Below are 25960 nucleotides of genomic sequence, written 5' to 3' on the forward strand. Positions count from 1 at the left end.
TACACACTGCTGTATTTAACATGGATAACCAATAAGGACCTACTGTCTAGCACATGGAGCTCTGTTCAATGTTATGCGGCATCCTGGATGGAAGGGCAATGTGGGGGAGAACGGATACATGTATACATATGGCTGAGTCCCTTCCCTGTTCACCTGAAACTTTCACAGCACTGTTACTCCGCTATACTCCAATACAAAATAAAAAGACTTTTTTTTTTTTTAAAGAGGAACTGACGAGTCTCTTGATGAGGGTGAAAGAGAAGAGTCAAAAACCTGGCTTGAATGTCAACATTCAAAAAACTAAGATCATGGCATCCGGTCCCATCACTTCATGGCAAATAGAAGAGGAAAAAGTGGATGCATTTTCCTGGGCTCCAAAGTCACTGTGGATGGTGACTGCAGCCATGAAATTAAAAGATGCTTGCTCCTTGGAAGAAAAGCTACGACAATTCTAGACAGCATATTAAAAAGCAGAAACATCACTTTGCTGACAAAAGTTCATAGAGTCAAAGCTATGGTTTTTCTAGTAGTTATGTACAGATGTGAAGTTGGACCATAAAGAAGGCTGAGCACCAAAGAATTGATGCCTTTGAACTGTGGTGCTAGAGAAGACTCCTGAGAGTCCTCTGGACTGCAAGGAGATCAAACCAGTCAATCCTAAATCAACCCTGAATCTTCATTGGAAGGACCGATGCTGAAGTTCCAATACTTCGGCCACCTGATGCCAAGAGCCAACTTCCTGGAAAACACCTTGAGGCTGGCAAAGATTGAAGACAAAAGGATAAGCGGGCAGCAGAGAATGAGATGGTTAGATGGCATCACTCACTCCATGGACATGAGTTTGAGCAAACTCCAGGAGATAATGGAGGACAGGAGCCTGGCGTGCTGCAGTCCGTGGGGTCGCAGAGTCAGACACGACTCAGCAAATGAACAACAGCAATCCCAAAATATTGTTTATTCACATATTTTTTGAGCATATAAATATAATCACACTTTATGTATTCTTGTGTGACTTGCTTCTTTGTCTTAGCTCAATGTGTCTGAGTTTCATTCATGCTGACAGGATCATTTATTTACCTTACAGGTTATGTGCTTTACTTTGATTTTTATCTCTGTAGTTTCCCAGTTTCCCTGATAGATAAAATATACACATAAACATTGTTTTAAATATTTACCCAGCATTTTAGTCATCTTCATTGGGACAGTTGTTCAATTTTATCTAGTTCACTATACTGTCTGAAATCAGAGTCTCTGCTTTTGGATGTTTAGTTAGAATTGCAAAGCCAATTTCTGTTCTAACTCAACTGGTCAGCAAATGTGGTCTTTATTTAAACATTTCCCTGATTATATAATCTATATCCTTTACACTGTTGTTGTTGTTCAGTTGAGGATGAGTATCTCTCAGAGCTGGAGAAAAGCTAAAATTTACTGTGAAATACTACTCATGGTCAGAAATGCTCTTTTCTAACAATTCAGGGTCTATCACTTTCATTAGCTTTCCTATGTAAACAAGGCATATAGATGAAGCCTTTTTTACTTTTCAAATTTCTTTCTCATTCTACTGGATAAAGATTTATTTCTGTAAATTTTGCTGTTGTTCAATATCCCTTAATATGAGGTCCTTAAAATCTTTTGTAAGAAGAGAAGAGATAAAGCAAGAGCAATGTGCTGAACAACTAAGTCCTAATTCTATGAATACCTACCTTAGCCTGGCACAAAGGTTATTCTGAAGGAACACTTACAATGGTGAATATTCATTTAAAGATCTAAGTATAAAAAAAAAATGCAGGAACAATCTGAAAATGGTAAGCATTTACTAAAATGATTTTTAACTGATTAGAGGAGAAAGAATACGATAAGAGAACCTTAACTTCAAAGTTACGTAAAGGTAGCTTAAATCTATTTTTACTCCCTTTTAAAGAAAATATTTCTATCAGCTAAAATAGTTTCTTATTTTCATTCCTTCTCTGCTTTTCCTGTATAATTTCATGGGGCAAACCAAATTCTCTTAGTTAAAAAAAAAAATTAGAATGAACCACTATTAATTACTGTCTTGTTTTATTCACTTCACTGCACTTATTTTCTGAAATTCTAGTTTTACTTTTTTATTATCTGTGTTCTTTCATGAAGGTGTAAATTCCATGACTATGCGTTTTGCTGAGTCAGAAAAACAGAACGTTAATGATTCAATAGAAATCTGTGATATCATGATTTTTAACAATATATATTTGGTCTTCATCCCAGTTCTTGGCACAGAGCTCCTATAACCCTTGAATTCCCCAAGAGATAGTGTGATAAAGATCTTCTGTATGTTAATGAGGTGATTTGGGGGAAAGTTTCTAGGTCAGTGGTCCCCAGCTTTTTTGGCAGCAGGGACTGGTTTCATGAAAGACAATTATTACATGGATAGGGGATGAGGGAGATGGTTTCCAGATGATTCAAGGGCATTATATTTATTGTACACTTTATTTCTATTATCATTACATTAGATCATCAGGCATTAGATCTCAGAGGTTGGGGATCCCTGCCCTAGGTAACCTAAGGATGGAAGCTGATTGCCAGAGGAACCAACCATGTGATTAGAGGGTTGGAACTTCCAGTCTCAGAGGACAGACTACTGAGATTCAGTTCAGCCATCAATGGCCAATGATTTAATCAATCGTGCTTATGGAATGAAGCCTCCATAAAAACTTGAAGGATGGTTCAGAGAGTTCCCAGGTTGGTGAACACGTGAAGGGCTGGGAGAGTGGCACACCCAGAAAGCACGGAAACTCCACCTCTCCTGGCTTTGCCCTGTGTCTCTTCATCTGATTGTACACCTGTATCCTTTCTAGCCAATTAATCAAACCTGAGGAGGGAGTCACAAGAACCTTATTTACCTGACTTATGGCCAGCCAGTAGAAGCACAGGTAACAAACTAGATTTGCGATTGGCATCTGAAGTGAGGGCAGTCTTGTGGGACTGAGCCCTTCACTGGTGGGATCTGATGCTGTCTCTGGGTAGACAATGTCAAGATTGAATTAAATTTGCAGGACACTCAGCTAATGCTGCTGAGAACTGAGTTGCTCAGTGGTATGGAAAACATTCGACATCAGAAAATCCAAGGTTTCTGAATCTGGCTAAAAACTTGAACTGAATTTTTCTATAGGCTTTTTCCCATTGCTAATAGGTCAGTTACTTTAATCCCCACAGAGCTAAGAATGTGGTTACACTACCCTATTTCCCTGGCCTGGGGCTTTACTCCAGATCTGATTTAATTAGGAACAATTGTCTTGAGGGGTTAGGCAGAGGAAAGCAAAACCAGATGTCCTGCAGTACTGGAGGTATGACTTGAACATATGTGAAAAGACTGAAGTAGAAACCTTGCAATAGGATTTGTCTTACCACATTCAATTAGTTTTCTGTGCTTTTAAAGGAATACATAAACTAAGGCCCAGAGAAGATTCACTTCAAATTTTGTGATGAATCTAAGAACTCTTTGTGCCACTGTAAGAATCAAAGTCCATCAGTTCATTCTTTCTAAACAAAACACATTTCTTTTCCCTCCAAATTAAACTGTAAGCTAAACTGTTTTCCTTAAAACAAATTCAGGGTTTTCAAAGACTTGAGATTTTTCCCAAGCTAATGCAACTGATAATTCAACATGCTTTCAGATTAAAAGAGATTTAAGAAATCTGTACAGTGGAAGGCAGGCTTCCCAGATGGTACCAGTGGTAAAGAACCTGCCTGCCAACATAGGAGACACAAGAGACACGGGTTCGATCCCTGGGTCAGGAAGATCCCCTGGAGGAGGGCATGGCAACCTACTCCAGTGTTCTTGCCTGGAGAATCCCATGGAGAGAGAAGCCCAGCAGGCTATAATTCATAGGGTCACACAGAGTTGAACACAACTGAAGCGAGTAAGCACAGGGTAGGAGGAGGGAGGGAGGTTCAAGAATGATGGGACATATATTAATATACACCTATGGCTGATTCGTGTTGATGCATGGCAGAAGCCAACACAATATTGTAAAACAATTATCCTCCAATTAAAAATAAATAAATTAAAAAAAATGAAGTCTAAGTTGGTGGAAGTGATGACATGTGACTTCCATGGGTATGTCATAAAAGGTAATACTGCTTTCATCTGCTTCTTACCTAAGCATTCACTTGTGGAACCAGCACACTTGGAAAAGGCCACGTGGAGAAATCGTGTACGTGCTCCAGCTGAGGCCCTAGTCGACAGTTCAACTGGTGAGGGAGCCCTCAGATGCCTGCAACCCCTGTCATCGCAGTTACCTCCAGACTTCAAGTCTTCCCGCTTGAGTCCCAGACCTCATGGAACAGAGACAAGCCACCCCTATAATGCCCTTTCTGAATTCCTGAGCTGCAGAATCCCTGAGTTGAATAGAAGAGCTGCTGTTTTACACCACTAAGTTGGGGGTGGTTTGGCAGCACGTCTCATGAAGAGTTCTCTCTGGCAAAGCAGATACAGGCGGAGTGGCACAGCTAACAGGAGCAAGGGTTCAAGGCCTGGCTCTGCTACCTGGGGAGATCGTGGGAGATCGTTTCATCTACCCAGCCTCCTTTCCATATCTATTAATACAACATTAATAGTAGTAACATTCCTAAGAACGGGGCTGTCATGAGGATCAAGACAGCTGACACAGACTGAGTACTCAGCACATTGCCTGGCCCATGAAAAATGTTAGCTATTATTCTTGTGTGTTAGTCACTCAGTTGTGTCTGACTCTGTGTGACCCCAAGGACTGCAGCCTGTCAGGCTCCTCTGCCCATGGAATTCTCCAAGCAAGAATACTGGAGTGGGTTGCCATTTCATTCTGTAGCCATTACCATCTGTAATATAGCTGTATAAAGACCAGACTTTTTACAATGACTGACCACATATAGGAGGCAACTCTGTCATTCCAAATGTCATTTCCATTGCTTAAACCCTTTCTGGTTTTTTTTTTTTTTTGAGATTTTTCTTTTACTTTTTGTGTCATATTATAAAACTAGGGTCATTAATACATAAGCACACAGAATTTTTGACTCAGTTAATGTGAATCCCTGAAAATAAGCATCATTATTTTATAAGCACACATTTTACCTCTCCTTTCATCATCTACCTTAATTGCATGACTATTCAGAAAAATCAGCATCAGTTTCAGAGTATAAAGATATATAAGGCCTAAGCACAAAGAAAAAGATTAATACATCTGATTACATTAAAACTAGAAATTTCTTTTTTTCAAAAGATACCACTCAGAGTAGCTTTAAGTATAGAAGATATGTGCAATACACATAATAGACCAAAAAACAAACAAAAACCCTTGCATTCAGAACACATAAAGAACTGCTGCAAAATCAGTCAGAAAAAAGCAGACCACCAATAAAGAAATGTGCAGTTAACACGTGAAAAGATGCTCAACTACATAAATCATCAGGAAATGCAAATGAGAACCACCACAACATATGTACCTACAAGAAGGATCAAAATTCAAGACTGATAAAACAAAGTATGGATGAGGGTCTGAACTGGTACAACCACTGTAAACTGGCATAACCATTTTGGATAACTGTTGACAATATCCACCACACCTCAATGTAGCATGTTCTACTGCTGCTGCTGCTAAGTCGCTTCGGTCGTGTCCGACTCTGTGTGACCCCATAGACAGCAGCCCACCAGGCTCCCCCATCCCTGGGATTTTCCAGGCAAGAATATTGGAGTGGGTTGCCATTTCCTTCTCCAAGTAGCATGTTCTATTACCCCCATATTCCATTCCTAGGTATACACCAATGGAAAAGAACCCATTTCATGAAAAAATATGTAAAAGAATATTGGCATTATTCATAATGGGGGAAAGTCTGGCCAATAATCTAAATACCCATCAAGAGTAAATAAAAAATAAATTGTGGCATAATCTTAAAATGGAATACTATACAGCAACAAAAAGGAACACATTAATCCTACACTGAATTACACACAATGGTGCTGAATGAAAGAAGCTAGACGTAAAAGAATATGTGCTGTATGACTTTATTCACATTAAGTTCAAAAACAGGCAAAACTAATTTATGATGTTAGAAGTCAAGATGGTGGTTACCTGGTGGGGGATGGGGTAGTGAGTGGAAAGGCTAAGAAGAGGGTGCTGCTGAGAAACTGGCAATGGTTTATTTCTTGGTCTGAGGAATTACAATGATGGGTTTAATTTGTGACCATTCATCAAGCTGTATGCTTTTGATTTATGTAATTTTCAGGATATATGCTGCATTAAGTTATAAAGTCTATTTCAAAATTTTAAAAAAGAGAGACTTAAGAAACACATCAATCAAATGCAATGTTTGGACCTCCTGATATAAACAAAATAACTCTAATAAAAGATACTTCTGAAACATTTAAGGAAATACTGGGTATTTTTAGACTGGGTATTAAAATAGGATTGGTACTAAAAAATCAACATATAGTAATATATCTGGGCGACTCTTCTACTTAAGGAAGTATATTACCACATATTTATTTTCAAAACACAATAAATATATAGAACCAGAGCCATTTTATAGATGAGAAAAACTAAAGTATACAGATAACTATCAGTCATTTGAGCCCAACACTGGACTTCCCGAGTGGTGCTAGTGGTAAAAAAACCTACCTGCCAATGCAGGAGACCTAAGAGATGCAGGTTCGATCCCTGAGTCGGGAAGATACCCTGGAGGAGGGAATGGCAACCCACTCCAGTTTCCTTGCCCGGAGAATCCTATGGACAGAGGAGCCTGGAGGGCTACAGTCCATACAGCTGCAAAGAGGCGGACACGACTAAAGTGACTTAGCACACAAGCACATCAGTCATTTACTGAGTACCTAGTATGTACAGGCAGCGTGCTGAGTGCTTCAGTCCAAAGCCCACGTATGTCCCTGTCTGTCATGTTGTTCCTCCTGCCTTCCGTTTTGCCATGTAGTTTTGGAACCCAAGTACTTATATAATTATGTTTCCAAGGGAAAATGGGCTCAAAGCCACAATCAGGAGGAACCAAGAGCAAAGTGTTTTGTTGTTCCATCTCCAGCTAGTCATTCATAAAAGTGGTATCATAGGAAGGAAACCAGCAGTAACTCTAGTACCGCAATATTAAGCTAAACCAGAGACAATCTAATATCTGAAAATTTTGAATGCACCTTTAACTAATTTTGGGGTCAATGTTATAATTATCGTAAGTGGTATGTGGTTTACTTAGAATGTTCCTTAATAAAGCACTGAAAAGAACAAAGTTTGCTACATTTGGTAGATCTGACACAGGATGAGGTCTTTTTAATCTTTCCCTGTCCTAACATGGGAATGGAAAATAGCTCTCTTCCTTCTGCAGTGAGGACAGGGTTTCTGAGATGTCCTCATGAGCCAGGCCCTTCAGTGCTCCAAGAAACACGCTATCAGAAATGCACAGTGTACGCGCTCTGAGAAAGCAAGCCTCAATTCTGACCATAAGTGTGCTAGGCAGCAAAACCGAATGAAGCATACATGAAATAAGCCAGGAAAACTATGATAACTCAATATTAAATCAGATATCAAGAAGGCTATGCTTTCTATCAGAAAGTCCTAGAAACATATTGGAAAAGAATATGGTAACCCATAATGCTCTGTAGAGTGCAAATCTCATGAAGACAAAGGGGAAGTATTTAAAGAAGATTAAAAGAAGAATCACAGCATTTGAAAGTTGGAAAACAAGTGTTACGTGAAAGGTAATAATTACATGGAGGGGTGGGCATGACATTTTTTCTAAGGCACTCAGGTCAAACACAGTGAAAAAGTACAGTGTGAAAAAATTTGGAAAATAACCTACTAAGACTTCTCTGATGTAACAGGAAGAAGATTCTCACTGTATGTATTCATTATTTAAAACCATATATAATTATTTAAACCCATACACATATACTCTCTATATTAAAACCACGTATATAGAGAGAGAGAGTGAGAGAGAGTGTGCCACAGTATGGGATCAAGCAACGGCAATTTAAGGTACAGTCTGCCAGGTCCTCATTTAGATATTAATATAGTAACTTTCCCACAGTGACCTGGGTCACACCTATAAAACCTGGGAAGAGAGTTAAAACAGCAACCAAGTTTTGTCAAGGGGATAGAAAAGCTCAGGGCACTGCTGAGCACTATCGGTCACAGTGACTTGGCTTGGCTTTGACTGGAAACTCGATGTTCCCTGATGGCTACCAGTAGAACACACTGCCCTGTGACAGCTGGACAACCTTTGCAAAAATATCTGTATCTTTACTATACATAAACAACAGGTAGTTTATTCTCCAGAGGCAAAGTTTAAGCAGTAATTATTTCTATTTATCAGCCTATCTTAATCAACTGAGAACACCTATATTTTCTGAATACATATTAGAATGAGCTTTTGTAAAAAATCAAGTAACAAAATTAAATGATCTTAGTCTATACATGGTAAGATTTATTTTCAAAAACAGAATCTTTCACAGGGAATTTTATTGCTTTTAAGTTTTAAGAGTCTTTTGCTGGACTACTGAATACTTAACTACCGAATTATTGAAATGTACTCTAAGCAATGAAAATTGCTATGATAATTTATACCCACATGAAACTGACAGATACAGACATCTTCCTTTATTGCTGCTAGGCAAAATCTAGTCAAAAATAGGCCTATCATCCTGAGACTAAAGCTTAAAATTCAAGTTCTTTAACAAACTACACAATACTCGTGAAACCAGGAAGTGAAAGTTTCTTAGCGCTTAACCTATGCTTAAACAACTGTTTCGAATTTTTAATTACTTCCACTTTTTCCTTTACAGTATTGTAATACAAGTATTAAAACTCCAGGATCTTCACACTTACCTGTAAGGCTTGTCAGAGTTATGGATTCGTCTGTGGTTTCTGACACCAACGTATGTTGTACTTGTATAATCACATACATCACATCTATACTGTTTCTGGACTGAAGACTTATTCCCTGGACAAAGCATTTCAGTTTTAGTGATGTGATTGGATTAGATTAAAACAACAATATTTACATTCCACTGTAAATGAGAATTTATACCACACAGTATTAACATTTCAATGCAGGTTTTCTCACTGGTTAATAAAGTCAACAAGCTTTACAGGTTCTCCTGAATCTGCACTTTGTGTGGATATAAAGTGAGGATCATCTGATCTGTAAAAATACATTGGGTTAGCTTCTACATAACCTTGTACAAAATTCTAAACTATAATGAACCTGATGCCAGCTGCCCTGCTGACTGAGTTGCAACTGATTTAACCAGAGATAAACTGTGAATCTGAAAGGTGTTGGTTTATAGGATATAGCTTATATAGCCCATATAGGATATAGCCTTCAGGAAACACTGATTGCCAACCAGCTGTAATTTAATACTATAATCCAGTACTGTAAAGTACAGCTACAAAGCATCTACAACAAACTCAATATACAAAGTCCAAAGCCTTTTCACTCTGTAGGTTTCCTTTGTTTGTAACTTACAACAGAAGGAAAAGCAAAGGCAAATTATTAAGTGCTATGTAATGCAGTATAATTATACCCCATAAACGGACAGTTTAACAAGGACTAAGGTAAACATGCAGCTCTCTGAAATCCAGGAATCACAGATCCATGGAATTAGGCCCTGTTACTAAACTCACTCTGCAACAAGGCGCTGGGTGTGAGGGTTGGGCAGGATTCAAATCAGGGTAAGCTTGAGGCAATACAAGCAGAATGACTTGATCACAGAAAACTATTCCTGAAGATATTCAACAATTTATTTACTCTTCTGTCAGCACAAAGTTCATAGGCCATTCATAGCCTGAATGCTTTATATTCAGAAACAGAGCGAGCATAGAAATTGCAGAACAAGGCAGAACAGGAAGAAAGCTTAGGTAGAACACCAGCACCCGCTGCAGAAAAGTAAAATTGGTGATACAAAAGAACTCCCATATGGAAATTTTAACAAAACAAAGAAAATCCTTAGGTTAAATTTAAGCTTTCTAAAATTGCAATTTTCTTTGGCTAATAACTACTTTTGCCAGGCAGAACAAAAATGTCCTAATTTCCTGGTATAAATCTGTAACATTAATATACACACTAATCATAATTATAATCTAAGCACTGCTCTTAATTGGTGGGTTAAAAAGTTGGACTTGATTATAAGTGGCACTACTCCAGATATAGTTTAAAAAAAAAAAAAAAACCCGAAAAAAAGAAGTGTGAAATATTGTATAATGGTTCTGTGTGAGAAATATTACAGACCAATGACAACTAATAAAAATGACAGATGGGAAAACTTAATATAGCACAGAATGAGAGGCTGTGTTACTTCAAGCAACTGTTTCCAACGGAAAGAATACTAGATTTAAATTTCAAAAACTTGGGCTCAGTCCCTGCTCTGCCACTTAGTATGACTGTGATCACAGGCAAATTATTTCCCCTCTTGAGGACTTGGTTTCCTCATCTACAAAATGGAAATACTGGAACCTCCTGCATGGTTTGTAAGCCCAGGAGCATGCTTTACTTCACCGCAGTCTGTACGTTACCCGTGTGCTGGTGTCAGTCTGACCCGTCACTAGCTGGAGCCTCCCTGAGGGCAGGGATCTGCCTGTTCTGCTTACATAAAATCCCCAGGGCTTGGCAAATCACAGGTTTACAATAAAGAAGAATTAAGTTTCGTTAAGAAACTCCATATGAAAGTGCTCTGTCTACCGCTCCTTGAGTATCTGTGGTGTTTGTTAATGTACTCGTTAATACCGTTGTGTGTTCCTCACTGGGCTGGGCCCCTCAAGGGCACTGACACCTCGACTGCACTTCAAGCACTTAGCACAGAATCCAGCTCACGATGGGCACTCCTTACCTTCTGGCAGGACAAATGTCTGAGGTGCTATTACACTGGGCCTCTGAGTCAAAAATGAGCTACAAGTTACCTGGGCTATCGTGACAGAGACTCGAAGCCACAGAAATATACATCACCCCTCTTGTTTAATAAGTTTATTAAATGGTTAAAAGTGTTTGGATAAAATGTGAATCATTTTCACCTTCTTTGCGAGCTCAAAGCTTGTTCTTCAGCCCAACCACCAGATTCTGAAATATCTAATATTGAATCAATAAAGCATCAGTGCAGATTAAGCAAGCAGGAATTCTCAGTCATCTGAATTGTTATCCTACCAGCAAATAGAGTTAAATAGGGGGTGGGGGGGTGAGGCATGAAGAAGCAATTTAAAATCTATACATGTAACCCTAAGAAACAAGAGTTTGAGCCACAAAGGAAAGCTGCTGCAAAATGGAATGTGGTGGAGAGATGTAATGCTATGAAGCCCAAACTGGTTATTTTAATTCTGAGCTGACATTTCAATCTTTTTAATTCAAATTGTGGGTTTTAATTTGTTAACTCATTTGGACAGTTTTAAATTATTGCTTTTGGAGATGGGGCTAGAAAAGACATATTCCACCGCTGGTAGTAACCGCAGGTGGTACCAGTGAGTAGTACTTACTTTATTCCTTCATTAGGGATTTATGGTCCAAAGATATCAAATGTTTTAATGTCTCCTTTAAAGGGGATATGGAAACATAATGAATTAAAATAAAAGGAGGCAGTTAGGGCTATTTTGTACAAAGGAAACAAAACAGTTTCAGCTCAGCCATCTACTGCGGGAACAGATGCTATGTCATAAACTCCTTTTGTTTTGGATAGTTTTACAGGGATGACATCTGTTTGACAAGGGAATTTTGGTGCTACAGTGGTGTCAAAATCAGTTCTTTCAGAAACATTCTAGAATCAGTTATGCTTTCTGGGGTATAATTTAATGAAACATTATGGTAAAACATTTTACTCTGCAGTTGTTTCTAACTTTAATTCTGAGGAAATCTAAAAAGGAAAGTCACCCCAATATGTTTTATTTCCCATAAACGCTATGTACCACAATTGAGACATTTAAAGGATATCAATTTAAGTGAGCTGATGCAAGGAAGCACAGCTTATTACACTTTATCCCTAATTCTCCGGATGTGGCATCCGCCTTTTCATGGAACTCTAATTAAATCTTTTGATTCTAATATTCCTATTAGCAGAAACTCGGCCGACTGGCACCTAACTGGTACATAAAAAGAGCCTGTGTTGTTTTTTTTTAAATAATGCAGATGAAATCTGGCAGTCACACTTGGATAAGAATAAGATCACAGCAGGAAGCCTCAGTTAAAGTTTGAGGTGGGGGCCTACCATCTGCAAAAGCTCCGTTCTCAGTGGGTCAACCGGTGCCGAGAGAGGGAGGAGGCTTTCCTTCCGCGCTGCAGCTTCCCTGGCTTGCTGGCGTGTTACCTCAGGGTTTCTGCTGTACCTGGCTCTTACAGGACAGCGTGAATTTCAGAGTACATCTACCTACAGTTGAAGCTGAGTACTTCCTAACAATATTCACTTAGTACTCAAGAGATAAGAGATAAGATTCACTCACATAGTATAAAAACAGAGCAGAAGAGACGCAGCCTTAGTCCTGAAAATAACTCACATGACAACAAAGGGCATTTTTTTTCACTTCGTACACTAGTCAATCTCATCTATATATACATTAAAAAAAAATGCACAGATACCTTCCTGAACACATTTTCCATCAGTTTTATCACTGGAAATTCTGGACTCATTAGAAGTTGCTATTGACAAGGTATCTGGAAGACTGTGTTGCTCCCTCTCATGGTTCCTCAGTTGACTCTAAAAAATTGAGAGAAATTAATATGTAGTTTTCAATAAACACAGTTGCACAGTTATTAGGAGGCTACAGAAAGGAGTGAACTGCTTTCATTACCAGTATTTAAAAACCAAATGCACTAAAAGATAACTTGACACATTTGACAACTTACAGGAAGAAATACACTAGCGAAAACACAATCTTATCAAAAAGGCAAGTTAGTTCCTCTTTCCACGGTCTCTGAAAGGAAGCCACTGCTGTCTTAGGGGCGCTTGTGCAGAGTGTGTGTGCGCTTCCTGAACCACTGCTGAGTCCAGAGGAGGAACAAGCAGAGTCTTCAGAGTAACTCAATACCTTCATGAAAATCAATCCAATCAGTTAACTTTTGCACTTCTGCCTTTAAATATCAACTAAATGTGTAAAAGAGACTTCACTGAACTGTGACTCCAAGGACCTCTTCCTCCTCATCCCCACCCCCATGAATCAAGTGTATCAGCAGAAGAAACTGGAACTTGCCTCTGCAGCGCATCTGTATGGGCTGCTTGTCCAATGGCCAGAGGCCACTTCAGAATTACATGAGAGCAATCCAAGTGAGAGTAACTATCTCTGACTCAGAGGCTCTTTTTAAAACTCTTGATTACCTATTAATTACCAGTGGACCTGGACCCCAAGACTGGCTAATACAAGAGCAAAATTCTACACCTCAGTTACCCCTTTAGGGATACATTCCCTGCCCCACCCCCTCACCAGTCAACTGGCACACTGAAGAAAAGTTCTAAACCAGTGATTCGGTGGATGCAAATTTCCTTTACAAAAACAGTACTTCATACTGGTTGCTGGTTTTAGGTGGCACATAAAATGAAAATCAGTCAAGGTAATCCTTGAAAGTCCTGTAAACTTCCCATAAAATATAACACACATGGCTCTGTTTCCACTGCACTATCTTTCATTATATCTCATACAGTCCATTTCTCCCTGTGCAATGGTATAAATCACCCTTGGCTTGTCGTGTGGCAGCTGAAGTGAATGACTTGCATTTAGGGGCCACGTAAGATTAAAAATAGGTATTTTTTTGCATTGACATAAGGCTAAATGTGAGTCAGATGTGTGTACAATGTCCCTCCACAGTACATCCCCTTGCAATTTCCCTGCACTTTAAAATCAACACAATTTTAAAAAGATATACACATGAAAACACTAAAGCAATAAACACAGGATCTGTTAAAGACGGGGCATGCGGGGAAAAAGAATCCTATGCCAGACATCCTGACGACCCAGATTCCAGTCCCAACTTTAACATTAATTAATAGGCATGCCCTGGGCACATTACCAAACTATTCTGGGCCTCAGTTTCCCTATCTATAAAATGAGGTGGGTGGACTGTACCTAGAAAGCTCCCTCTTTGCTCTAAAACTCTACGGCTTTCTGAAGGACTTCATGAGCCCACGCTTACCTTATAATGGAAGGAGTCTTCACACTGCTTGCACTGGTATATTCTTGTTTTGCAGTGGTTGATCATGTGGCTCTCCAGGTCTTTGCTGTTGTCGGCAATGTGCTCACAGATGGGACACTGGTAGGGCTGTCTCTGCCGATGGACTCGCAGGTGCTGCTTGATGTAACCCTTGTTACCGCTGCTGTAGTGACAAAGCCGGCAGCGGTAGGGCCGCTCGGCGTTAGGGATGTACTCCACCACGCTGCTTCCCGACAAACTCGCATCGCTGTTGGGTTGGCATTGGGCGTTATCCTGCAACTCTTTCAAAATGTCATCATCGGAAGCATTTTGGTCTGTCCTTTCCCGTAACTTTTCAATCACAGTGAGTAGGGACATGCTGATGCCCGTCTTAACCTGCCCGTCTGCCAGCTCCTGCCTACCCTCTGGGAGTGCTACTAAGGTAGAGTTGCTTTGGTTGAAACTAGCTAACCCCTCAGGAGAGTTTTTCAGTGGGGACATCATTTTAGAATATGCTGCCACTGCCCCGTCTACTTGCCTTTGTCCGGTGTCCGGGTCTAAAAGGTTTATGTTCCCATAGTGCCCAAGGTTGGTTCGTGTTAGTTCTGCAGCTCTTATGGGCATTGTAACCAGGGCTTCCGCAGCTAAGGAGTGTAGTCTAAGAGACTCAGAATTTGTCCTTCTTCGGCCTGGTGGAGCATTCTCATCAGTAGCCAGTCCTTTGTTTATTAGCTCGCTGTCTTTCTTCTCTGAGTTGCCCCAGCCTATGATCAGCCCCCCGATATCAACAGTGCATTTATCAGCGTGATAGACTTCACCTCTTCCTTCACACACGAGCTTGGCTTCTGTTGGGCTCAGGCTTTTCCCCTCCTCGATTTCGGCGTTCATGAGGAAATGTTTCTGTGAAAGCGTTTCTTCGGCACTTGGCAGACGCTCCACTATCACATTAACATGGCCTTTTTTATTTGGGCTGCTGCTGATGATTTTCTGTGCTGATGAAAGCAGGCTGTCACCAACCAGGCTCTCCTCGGCATCAGAAATCACCTCAAGCATTTCTTCCTCATTAGGGTCAAGGGTAACTGACTGACTGAGATGAACCCCGCCTTCTGCACTCTGCTCCAAAGGAGAGGAAGACGACAATGGCTCTGAGCTGCAAATCTGCACCTGCACTGACGGCCCATTGTGGATACTCAGTTCGTTGTCTCCGATGGCAATGACTACTGCGTGGACACCGCTGGGTGCAGCAGCCACTGAAGAGTCCAGTAGGCCTAGGGGCTCGTTCTCATTTTCAAAGATTGGATAGGAGCAGTCGACCTCCCCGGCATGTTTCCAAGCATGTGTCTTCAACATTCTCTGCTGCCCACAAGTGTAACTACAAAACAAGCATCGATACATGCCATACTGTTCATAGGCATACCATTTCCTCTTACCTATTTCTGCCACGGACGCTGTTTGGACAGTATGAGTCTGTAGGTTGTCCACACTTGCTGGGATGTCAGGAATGGTTTCATTCTTTCTTTCTGAGGTTTGGTGACACAAGGGGTTGGTGGGGCTTATGCACTGTTGGGCTTTGGATTGAGTGTGGCTGTTGGCATCATTTTCATGGTCATTTACCACGTGAGCTTCAAGTTCCTCTTGGCTTTTTGATGTAATATGGCACTCTGCGCACATTAATATCACTTCATTCTGCTGACCGTGCTGCTTGATATGATCTTTTAACACAGAAAAAGATGATGACAGAAACTTACAAAGGCTACACTGGTAAGACATAGCCTTCCCATCACTCTGGGCAGGAGAGTCAGGGGTAAAATGTATTTGAGACATCTCAGCCCTTCTAATATCAGTAGCAGGTGACTGGGTTACTTTAGCTGGAATCTCACAAGATTCTTGACTTTCAAGAAGAGAGTGTGCTGCAGCACTAGAACGTGGCCGTTTTTTGCCAATTAAAAGACATTTTTGTGACTTTTCATGTTCCACTATCTTGCTTAACTTCTGGATAACATGGATTAATGGATCTGTTTTAGCTTTTCTTTGTTCATCAATTTCCAGTGATGAACTGATGACAGTTTTGGCAGTCAACATAGCTTCCTGTTCCCCAATATCTGACACCAACATGGCAACACTGCTGCCTTCTTCCATATCTAAAAAAACAGAATATATGACAGAAACACCAGGTTACAGGATCATTATAGGCATATAATTCAGGAAATCTAAACTACTCTTAGGAGTTTAAGCTGATCTAAGTATTTTCTAACCTGGGAGCTCCATACTGATATACTTGGCCATCCTCAGTAGAGACTTAAATTGCTTAGAAATTTTCTTTGGAGTGTTGTCCCCTATTGAGACGGATGATCAAGGTCTTTCAATCCTTCATTTCTTTCTTTGTAAATGAGTTAACGACATCTCCTTTTTTCTTGACTTTCTTTCCCCTAAACATCTAGTTGGACCTAATCAGTACTCCTTTTGTACAATGCCAGAAAAAAAAAAGACTGCTATTCCATTATTAAAGGGCTACAGTCATTCTCAGGGCATATGCAACCACCTCAAGTATTATGAAACACCATTCTGTAAATTCAACACATGAATGATGCAATTCTCAGGACACAATTTCTTACACCAAGTATAACTGTGATTTATTACTAAAACCATAAACTTTTTTTGCCTCCCCAGATCTTTACAACTGTGAAAGTATGGGCATGTAACTTTATGTAAAGGGCTTAGAGAATTTTGAGAAGTATTATACAATTGAAACTAAATAAAAGCAATGATCCAGTTCCTCCTTTTATTTATTTTCCTGACGATAAACCACAAACTACGCTGTGGTTTTTTTAGAGGTCATATTAGTGGTCAACTATTACTCATACACACACACACTCAGATACATATACATTATATATATGGTTTTTTTCTGAAAGGGAAAGGGGCAGCAGAGAAGGCAAAAATTGATATCCCAGTTGTGTTTTAGACCTAAAAAAGCACAGAGGCCTTAAAAGGGGTTATCTGTAGGTTCAAGTAATGTGTCATGGCCAAGGAAGGCATTCAACATGAAATGCTTTATCTTTTAGCCTAAATCTTGAATACTTTATTTTCTGGCAGAACTTTCAAGCATTTCCTTTGGCTTAAAGTGAGATTAACTTGTTGACTTGGAACACATTTTTAAGTTTAGGCTTTTTTCCAGCACCAAGTTTTGTTTTTCCACATTTTAGGTGCATTCTGGAATCTTACTCACAACATTCAGTAAATGCCAGCAAAATTACAAGAACTAGCTACAGGGCCAAAGATCATATTCTTAAACCTCCGTACAGGCTCTGAATTCATTTCGGAAGGTGAAGCAAGGCTCCTCTTCCTGCAGGTGGCTGAATCAACTTTTAGGGGCCCATTAGCTGCTGCCAAGATGGTACCTGAATTCCTATAAGACCTCACCAGTCCTCTGAGCAGTTTCAGGCCCTTTCCTCCCCCATCAGCTGACAGCAGTTATGGCTTTCCTGCTCTTATTTTCTACTCTTTGTGGCACACTAACTTTCTTTTTTTTTTTTTTTTACACACTAACTTTCTAAAGCCAGATCCATATCATGCAAAAAGGCAAGCATTCTACTCTGTTTCTTTAGTACCACTTCTCCCCTCCGTCCTGACACTCTGCCTTGCACGATGGGGTTTTTCTCTCTCCTACTTCTAGCTGCACTCCCAGCAGGGTATGCATTCCACAGCCATTACAGCAAAGACAGCTATGCCAGCTCCCCAAGGCCAGTGGCCCTTGGGTCACTGTCCCCCTAAACAATCTGAGGGCATTACCTCTCAAAAGACTATTTCCCTTATATTTCTCTCAAGCAGGAAGAACAGGGATGTTTTTAAATCTCTACAGTCAATCTTAAGTCACTAAAGAAGGGACCATTGGGAGAACAATTTGTTTCTTTAGAAAAATCCTTTGTGGCTTCACAGTGAAAATCAAAGTGTTAGTCGCTCAGTCGTGTCCAGCGTTTTTGTGACCCCCATGGACTGCAGCCCACCAGGCTCCTCTGTCCATGGGATTCTCAAGGCAAGAATACTGGAATGGGTTGCCATGCCCTCCTCCAGGGGAATCTTCCCCACCCAGGGCTCGAACCTGAATCTTGTCTCCTGCATTGGCAGGTGGGTTCTTCACACTAGCACCACCCGGGAAGCCTGCGCTGCCTGACAAGTCCACATGTGTAGGCCAGGGGAGCTTTGGCTCTTCAAGTGATTGCTGATTCCCTCTAGGGTCATTCACTTACGGTTTTATTTCTTTCAGTTCAATTGATTAATGCAAATTTCTTAAATAATAGTTACTAGGACTCCTTGAACATTCCATTTCTTACATAAGATTTGGTGCCCTACTACAGATGGAAGGTCTCCTTCCCAAGAAATGAGACAGCTACGTAGGCTGATTGATAATCTGGAGGTTAACAAGTGAATATTTGCTCACAGACTCTGCACACCCACAGGGTTACAAAGGTGACTCATATTATCCTTGTACTATTTAATGACATAATAGGAGGGAGACAGAGCAGTGCAAATTGCTCCCTGAGGATATTTCAGCATGTACCTTAAAAGAAAGTGAAATGAAGAAGAGGAGGAGCTCATCTCATCGCAAGAAAAAGACTAATACAAAAGAATCTGACAAAACATTCAGATTTTAAAGCTGTGTCTGCTCAGGCATTAAGAGCTAATGGAACTTTGCAGCAGATGCTCCAATTTTCCCTGAACATTTATGCAAGTATCTCATTTTAGAGACTGCATACATTTGGGGATAAGTACAGAAATGGCACCTATAAAACAGATATCACAACATAAAATACATCAGGAAACACCTGAAAAACCAGTTTGGGTCCACATGGCAAAGTCGATGCACAAGTCTCATTATAACAAAAGCCTCTGTTAAAAAAGGTTAGATAAACAGCTCATAATAAAGTATACTAAGAGAGGAAGTTAAGTTGAATACTGGCCAACTCTTAAAATTTTCACAAAAATTTCACTTAGGCCACCAATGTGCATGTGCATTTGAGATCACATGTCCTAAGATAAAATCTGCATAATAAAGGAGATAAAAATAAGGACGACAAATACAATCCCAGTGGCTCAAGAATGCTGACAACCTGGATTAAGATAATCTGCATACTATCCATGGCCTCCAAGAGATCAAGGTAAATGCAACTTTAAAAAAACATCACCAAGGGTGGAGGGGTCGGGGCGCTCAGAGAGGTGACAAATCAAGCCAGAACAGCAAATTTCCTAACTGCAATGATGAGTACCCTGGAATTCATTATATTATTCTTTCTACATGTGTAAACTTCAAAGAATTTTAAAAGTTATGCACAAGGCATCAAGCTAGGTATCAAGAAAAAAGGGAAAAAATTTTACTCACACAGTTTAAAACTGAGTTGAGTGGGAAAGACTCACATACTTAGAAGTTAAAAAGAATTAACCACTTTTAAATAACCCAGCAGTACCCAATGTGAGAAGGTCAGTTTTCATTCCCATCCCAAAGAAAGTTCAAACTACTGTACAACTGTGCTCATTTCACATGTTAGCAAAGCTATGTTAAAAATCCTTCAAGACAGGCTTCAGCAGTAGGTGTACAAGCTGGGTTGAAAAAAGGCAGAGGAACAGGAGATCAAATTGCCAGCATTCCCTGAATCTGGAGAAAGCAAGAGAATTCCAGAGAAACATCTACTTTTGCCTCACTGACTACAGTAAAGCCTTTAACTGTGTGGATCACGACAAACTGAAAAACTCTTAGAGATGGGAGTACCAGACCACCCTACCTGTCTCCTGAGAAACCTGTATGTGGGTCAATAAGCAACATTTAGAACTACACATGGAGTAACTGTTCAAAATTGGGAAAGCAATACAAGACTGTATATTGTCACCCTGCTTATTTAACATCTATTCAGAATATATTTGCGAAATACTGGGCTGGATGAATCACAAGCTGGAATTAAGACTGCTGGGAAAAATACCAAAAACCTCAGATATGTAGATGATAGCACTCTAATGGCAGAGAGTAAAGAATTAGAGAGCCTCTTGATGAGGGAGAATGAAGAGAGTGACAAAGCTGGCCTGAAACTTAACATTCAAAACACTAAGATCATGGTATCCAGTCCCAATCACTTCACAGTAAACAGAAGGGGAAAAGTGGAAGCAGTGACTGATTTTATTTTCCTGGGCCACAAAATCACTATGGACAGTGACCACAGCCATGAAGTTAAAAGACGCTTGCTCCTTGAAAGGAAAAGCTATGACAAACCTAGACAGTGTATTAAAAAGCAGAGGTCTGTATAGTCAAAGCTGTGCTTTTTCCAGTGGTCATGTATGGATGTGAGAGTTGGAGCATAAAGAAAGCTGCATGCTGAAGAATTGATGCTTTTGAACTGTGGTGTTGGAGAAGACTCTTGAGAGTCCCTTGGACTGCAAGGAGATCCAACCAGTCCATCCTAAAGGAGACCAGTCCCGAATATTCATTAGAAGGACTGGAGCTGAAGCTCCAATACTTTGGCCACCTGATGTGAGGAGCCGATTCATTGGAAAAGACCCTGATGCTGGGAAAGATTGAAGGCAAAAAGAGAAGGAGGTGGCAGAGCATGAGATGGTTAGATAGCATCACCAACTCAATGGACATGAATCTGAGCAAATTCCAGGAGACAGTGGAGGACGAGGAGCCTGGCGTGCTGTAGTCCATGGGGTCGCAAAGAGTCAGACATGACTTTAGTGACTGAACAACAATCACCCAAGGCGAAATAGTTAGAAGGCAACAGCCTATGGCCAAATCCTAACAGACTGAACTCATTTCGGTCAGGAAGGGAAACAAAGGCTCCCTGAAGAGGTAAGATGCATACTGCATTCTGACAGAAGAGCCTTCTGGATGTCACCCATCTGCCCCTGTGGGCTCACTGACTGATTCTCCACTCTGCTCTCTATTCCAGGAGGAATTACATCATTAGGCTCCCATGCCCTCTGGCTGAGTTATGCCAACGGGGAGCCATAAGAGGAAATCAGGAGGAGGCAGCAAAGGGAGATCAAGACATTCATTTTTTTGGTTCCCTCCCTCAAGGTCACCTTTAACTGGCTGTGATCCTCAACAGAAGGCTATTATCTCCAGGCAGGCTGTTCTACAGGACTCTCTTTTCTCCTGATGCTGCTAGCTCCAGATAACTGAATGATTCCTGGGGCTTGACTATATAGGTCCTCCATCTTTATAAGTATCTTTTAAAATACATCCTCCCTGAATTGTCCTAATCTGAGTGTGCCTGCCATTTGCTTTCTTGGAATTTGGTGACAAGAAAGCAACCATAACATCAGTAGATTTTCAGAAGACAGAATAAGCATGCTATCTAGAGATTAGAGAAAAGACCAGTATGGCTGAACAGTAAGGTTTACTAGGATGAGCAAACTACTACTACAGGCACAGCAAAACAGGGTGTTTCTCATTTGAAATCTTTAGACATAACATTCGACCAAATATATCAAACTGTATAAGTAAATAAATGTTGTATCCCAAACCAGAAATGTTCTACAACCTTCTCCACTTTCCTAAACAATAGACTCCCACAGGCAAAAGCTTGTAATTAATGTCTTTCCCAAGAAAAGAGCCAACTTATATCAGCTGTCTTTATTTCCTTACAATTTGCTATTTGGCTTATTTGTACATCTAATTAGTTCCTTTTACTTATAGCAGTATGGTTATCATAAGTAAAATCAAGTTGAACAATTCATGTGGGCCTGGGTGGGACTGGATAAAAGCTGTAATTTTCTGTGGAAGAAAAGGCAGTTCAGTATGTTATATAAAGCATCTTTTCTTTCAGACTAAGATTGTTCTTCCAATTAGAAAAAAAATTGTGTTATAGAAGTAATGGTCAATTCCTCATTTTTCCACACTATTGTAATTCTGAAAGAGAATAATATTTATTTTGCTCTAGCCAAAAGGTGGCAGGGGGCATAGCTCATGGGTTCCTCTCCTAGAGGAACCTCAGTTGTGTGACCTTAGGCAAGTCACTGTTTCCAAGCGTTTTACATTCTGCAGCTGTAAAACTCCAGAGTTGTGCTGGACAAATTTTCATGTTTCTGGGCTTTAAACTGAAAAGTTACTTTGAAAATGCTTACATGTTATTTGTAGATTTAACTTACTAATGCCTCTAACATACTTGAGTTAAAATCTCCTTAGCTTAATGTAATTAACTGCCCACCAAGAAAAAAAAATGACTGTAAATATTAAAGTATGTCTAATATTCCTTAGCTGGCATCTAGCCTGGGAGAATATTCAAAGTTGGCAGCTGCAATTAAGACATAAGGCGAAACTAATGTTAACCAATATTCAGATTTAACATTCACTGAGCACCTATAAAATGCCAAGCAGTGTGCTGGAGACTACCAAAGTAAGTAAGAGGGAATCTGTGCCCTTGAGGTGCTCATAGACCAGAGAACAGTGCCAGTACAGATTCTTCTATTACTAATGTACCTGGGAATAGTGGCCTCTTTACTTGCAGATGAGGAAACTGAGGCTCACAGATGTAAAGTAATAGCTAGCTTAAGAATTAGAATACAGGTCTATCTTATTCTAAATCCATCGTTTCTCAGTTCAGTCGCTCAGTCTTGCCTGACTCTTTGCGACCCATGGACTGCAGCACGCCAGGCCTCTCAACATACCAATTTTCCTCTTAATTCTCAGCGTGAACAAAAAAATGTACAAAGTATAAATATTGAAAAGAGCAATAGCCCCTTACAGCTAGGCAGTATCAAACATGTATGTTTGAGCTTCATTAAGTCTCTGGGACAGGTTACCTGGGTGTTACATAATTCTACAAATAAGGAAACACTCAGTGCAGTTTAAGTGACTTACCCAAGGTTACATGGCTGTTAAGTGGCAGAGCCAGTGTCTTTCAAATCAATTCCTGAAATTAATACAGTCCCTTGGATCAATCTTCAAAATCCAGCTGTAGCCAAGAATGAAAGTATATAGTATCAAACATTTCTCTTTCTTGGTGAAACCAAGTAGTAGTTCTTTTTTTTTGTGGGGGAGGACAGTGAAAAATTACCCAATATTTCATGTAAAGAAATTCAGAGGAATGTTCATTGAACCCAATTATGTGATGCAAATTTACAAAATTTACCTAACAAGCAGACTTCAGGATTTGGCACAAGTTGGAAAAAAACAGCTGTGGCAACTTCTCCAATAATCGTATATTTCATATTTTAGCTCAAAATTTATCTAATTGACTCAAAATACTATTGGCTTTACTGATATAACTTTCTAATGAATAAAAAGCAGTAAGTTGTACACTGCCATTTTAATCTTAATCAAAAATACAGTCTAAATGGTTGATTCTGCAAACTTCGAATAGTTCTACAACTGAAAGGCAGCATGAACTGATAAGTCACAGTCGACTGTACTACGTATATCATCTAAGGCACTTTCTTGCCCCGGTCCTACATTTCTTTGCTATTTCTTATACTAGCCAGAATGAATTTAAAAGATCAAAGAATAGTATTCATTTCACCTATAATGCAACTTTATCGACTATGGTTAAGTAAACCGTTCATTGCCAGGGCAAAAAGCACATATTTGGCTCTCCCCTGAAATTAATTTTAAACGAGTTAGTGGGGTAAAGGAACGCAGGACCAGACTTTCTCTTTTAATCAATAATACAACCCATACACTGAGTCACAGCAAAGAAAGTACAGACTGAAAGAGGTGATAAATCCAGTAATTGCCGGATAAGAGAGATGCAGACCGAAAGCAAATTACAGCCCACTGCGGTAACTAAAAAGATCGCCTGCGGGTTGGGATGGTGACCTCGGCCTAATTAATCATCCAGGCCTTCCACACACAAACTGTTCACTCCGGATGCCCCCAGGTCGTAACGGTGGGGAGCTTTTCCCAGTGATTTCAGTGACTGATCTTTAGAGAGACCACTTACTTCATCGAAGTGGTTCGAAATAGGTGCAGAGACAAGAATTGCTTTACCACTAGCTCCTCCTACATCAAGCAGTGGCTGAAGGGCAGGGGCGATAGATAGGGATTGAGAAAAGTAATCAAGAGACGTGGGGAAGACACCGTTTTCGCTTCATCCCGCCTAGGCGAAGCGGTTTCACCTGTGCAAAGGGAAGGACGCGACGGCCGGCGAGCCTGCTTGCGGGCCAGGCTGGTGAGAGTTAAGCCGGGAGCAGCAGGTTCCCCCCACCCGCAGCTGCAGGGCAAGCCTGGGGCCTCCACAGCCCTTGCTGTGGACGGGACAAAGGATTGAAAAAGGACACGAAACTTGGGGCATGTGGCGAGCACCGGGAGTGTCGACAGGCTGAGCAGGAAGCCGGCGCCGGTAGAGGCCTGAGGGGAGGACGCACATGGCCGGCGGTGGCGCTAACAGCGGGCGGAGGGACGGCCCGGGGACGCGGTACCTGCGGTCGGGCGGCGGCTGCTGCTTCCGCGAGCCTCCTTTGCCGGCCGGGAGCCGGCCGTGCCCTCGCCCTCGTCCTCGCCCAACTCTCTCACGGCTCTTTTCCCTCTTTTACGCCGCTTTCCCCATCCTCATCAGGAGCTCCAAAATGGCGGCGCTGGGGACGGATCACGTGAGCTGCGGGTAGGTCAGGTGACCCGAGTGGCGGGCGGCGAGGGCGGGGCGATGCTCAGGCCCCGCCCATGGGCATCCCGGGTCCTGGGGCTGGGCGGGCGCGAAGGCGATGCCACTCCCTCTCATTGCCATCCCGGCTTTTGGATGGGTTTAAGGAGCGAGTTGTCGGACTCCTAAGGTCCCATGGCGAGGCCTTGTCAGCGGTCTTTGGTTCTTGAAGTCAGTAACTCGTCACTTTGGAGTCTCCACACGTCGCCCAAACCCTCTGTGGGCTGTCTTTATCACCCCATCCTCTCCCTCACTGGCTTTCAGCAGTGGGCCTTGACATTCTTTCAGCCCTATCCTTCTGAGTTTGCTACTGCTTTTGGCTGGGCTATACTTTTTTGTGGTGTTCTTGGCTAAAATGTAGAGGTCATACCTAGGTGCATGGCTGGACTTGAGGTGTGCCTGGTGAGGAGTAGAGCTGGCCCTGGGAAATCTATTTGCTGGTCAGACTGAAGATTTTCAGGAAAATTCCTGGGCTTGTAGGACCAGACTTGGTAGCTTGCTTGACCAGTAGCACAACTGCAGTCCTCTGAGGGCAACATAGTGTTGGTCATTTGGATCTGTCTTATGGCATACACACCAGCTTTATAAGCAATCCTGTTTTGTCCCTGGCTAACAGAGTAAAATGCAGTGTGAGTGAAGCTTTCTGCCCAACTTCAGGAGTGCTGGGCAGGTCGAGTGTCTTAGCAACTCAACAGCAGGGTGGTTGGATCCGGACTGAGAAGGAGGGCCATGAATAGTAGGAAGGGAGTGAAACTGAAGATTCCAGTCATAGTAATGCACTTTTTCATTGAGATACAGGTGTACCTGGAGGACAGTGTGGATTTAACCATTGCACTAAAGTGAGTCACATGAATTTGACATGAATTGGTTTCCCAGAGTATGTAGAAGTTATATTTATACTCTAAGAGTATGTAGAAGTTATATTTATACTCTACTGTGGTCTATTAAGTGTGCAATAGCATTGTACCTAAAAAACATTATGTGTTGTGTTGTTTAGTCGCTAAGTTGTGTCTGTTCTTTTGTGACTATACCCCATCCCCCCGCCCCACGCAGGCTTCTCTGTCCACAGTATTTCCTAGGCAAGAATACCGGAGTGGGTTGCTGATTCCTTCTGGCAGGAGAGGGAGAGTCTTCCCAACCCAGGGATGGAACTCATACCTCCTTCATTGCAATCGGAGCAAACACTGTTGAAAAATTGGCACTGATAGACTGACTTG

The 25960-nt window shown here is 41.1% G+C and overlaps 1 protein-coding gene across 2 annotated transcripts in view; it reads right to left on the minus strand.

The window, feature by feature from the left end:
* The window catches only part of ZNF507 (zinc finger protein 507), a 42980-nt gene extending 18284 nt beyond the window's left edge, over positions 1-24696 (minus strand). The window contains exons 1-5 of one of the 2 annotated variants that reach the window (XM_027516024.1): positions 24523-24696; positions 22967-23060; positions 14119-16256; positions 12571-12688; positions 8841-8955 (exon numbers count right to left, since the gene is read on the minus strand). In XM_027516024.1, the coding sequence (XP_027371825.1) occupies positions 8841-8955; positions 12571-12688; positions 14119-16254 (2369 nt within the window). In that variant the 5' untranslated portion in view covers positions 16255-16256; positions 22967-23060; positions 24523-24696. The remainder of the gene's footprint in view (positions 1-8840; positions 8956-12570; positions 12689-14118; positions 16257-22966; positions 23061-24522) is intronic. The other variant, XM_027516025.1, reaches the window with a different exon arrangement.
* Positions 24697-25960: the final 1264 nt, after the last annotated feature.

This window comes from Bos indicus x Bos taurus, chromosome 18 (genome assembly GCF_003369695.1).
Source record: "Bos indicus x Bos taurus breed Angus x Brahman F1 hybrid chromosome 18, Bos_hybrid_MaternalHap_v2.0, whole genome shotgun sequence".
Taxonomy (NCBI): domain Eukaryota; kingdom Metazoa; phylum Chordata; class Mammalia; order Artiodactyla; family Bovidae; genus Bos; species Bos indicus x Bos taurus.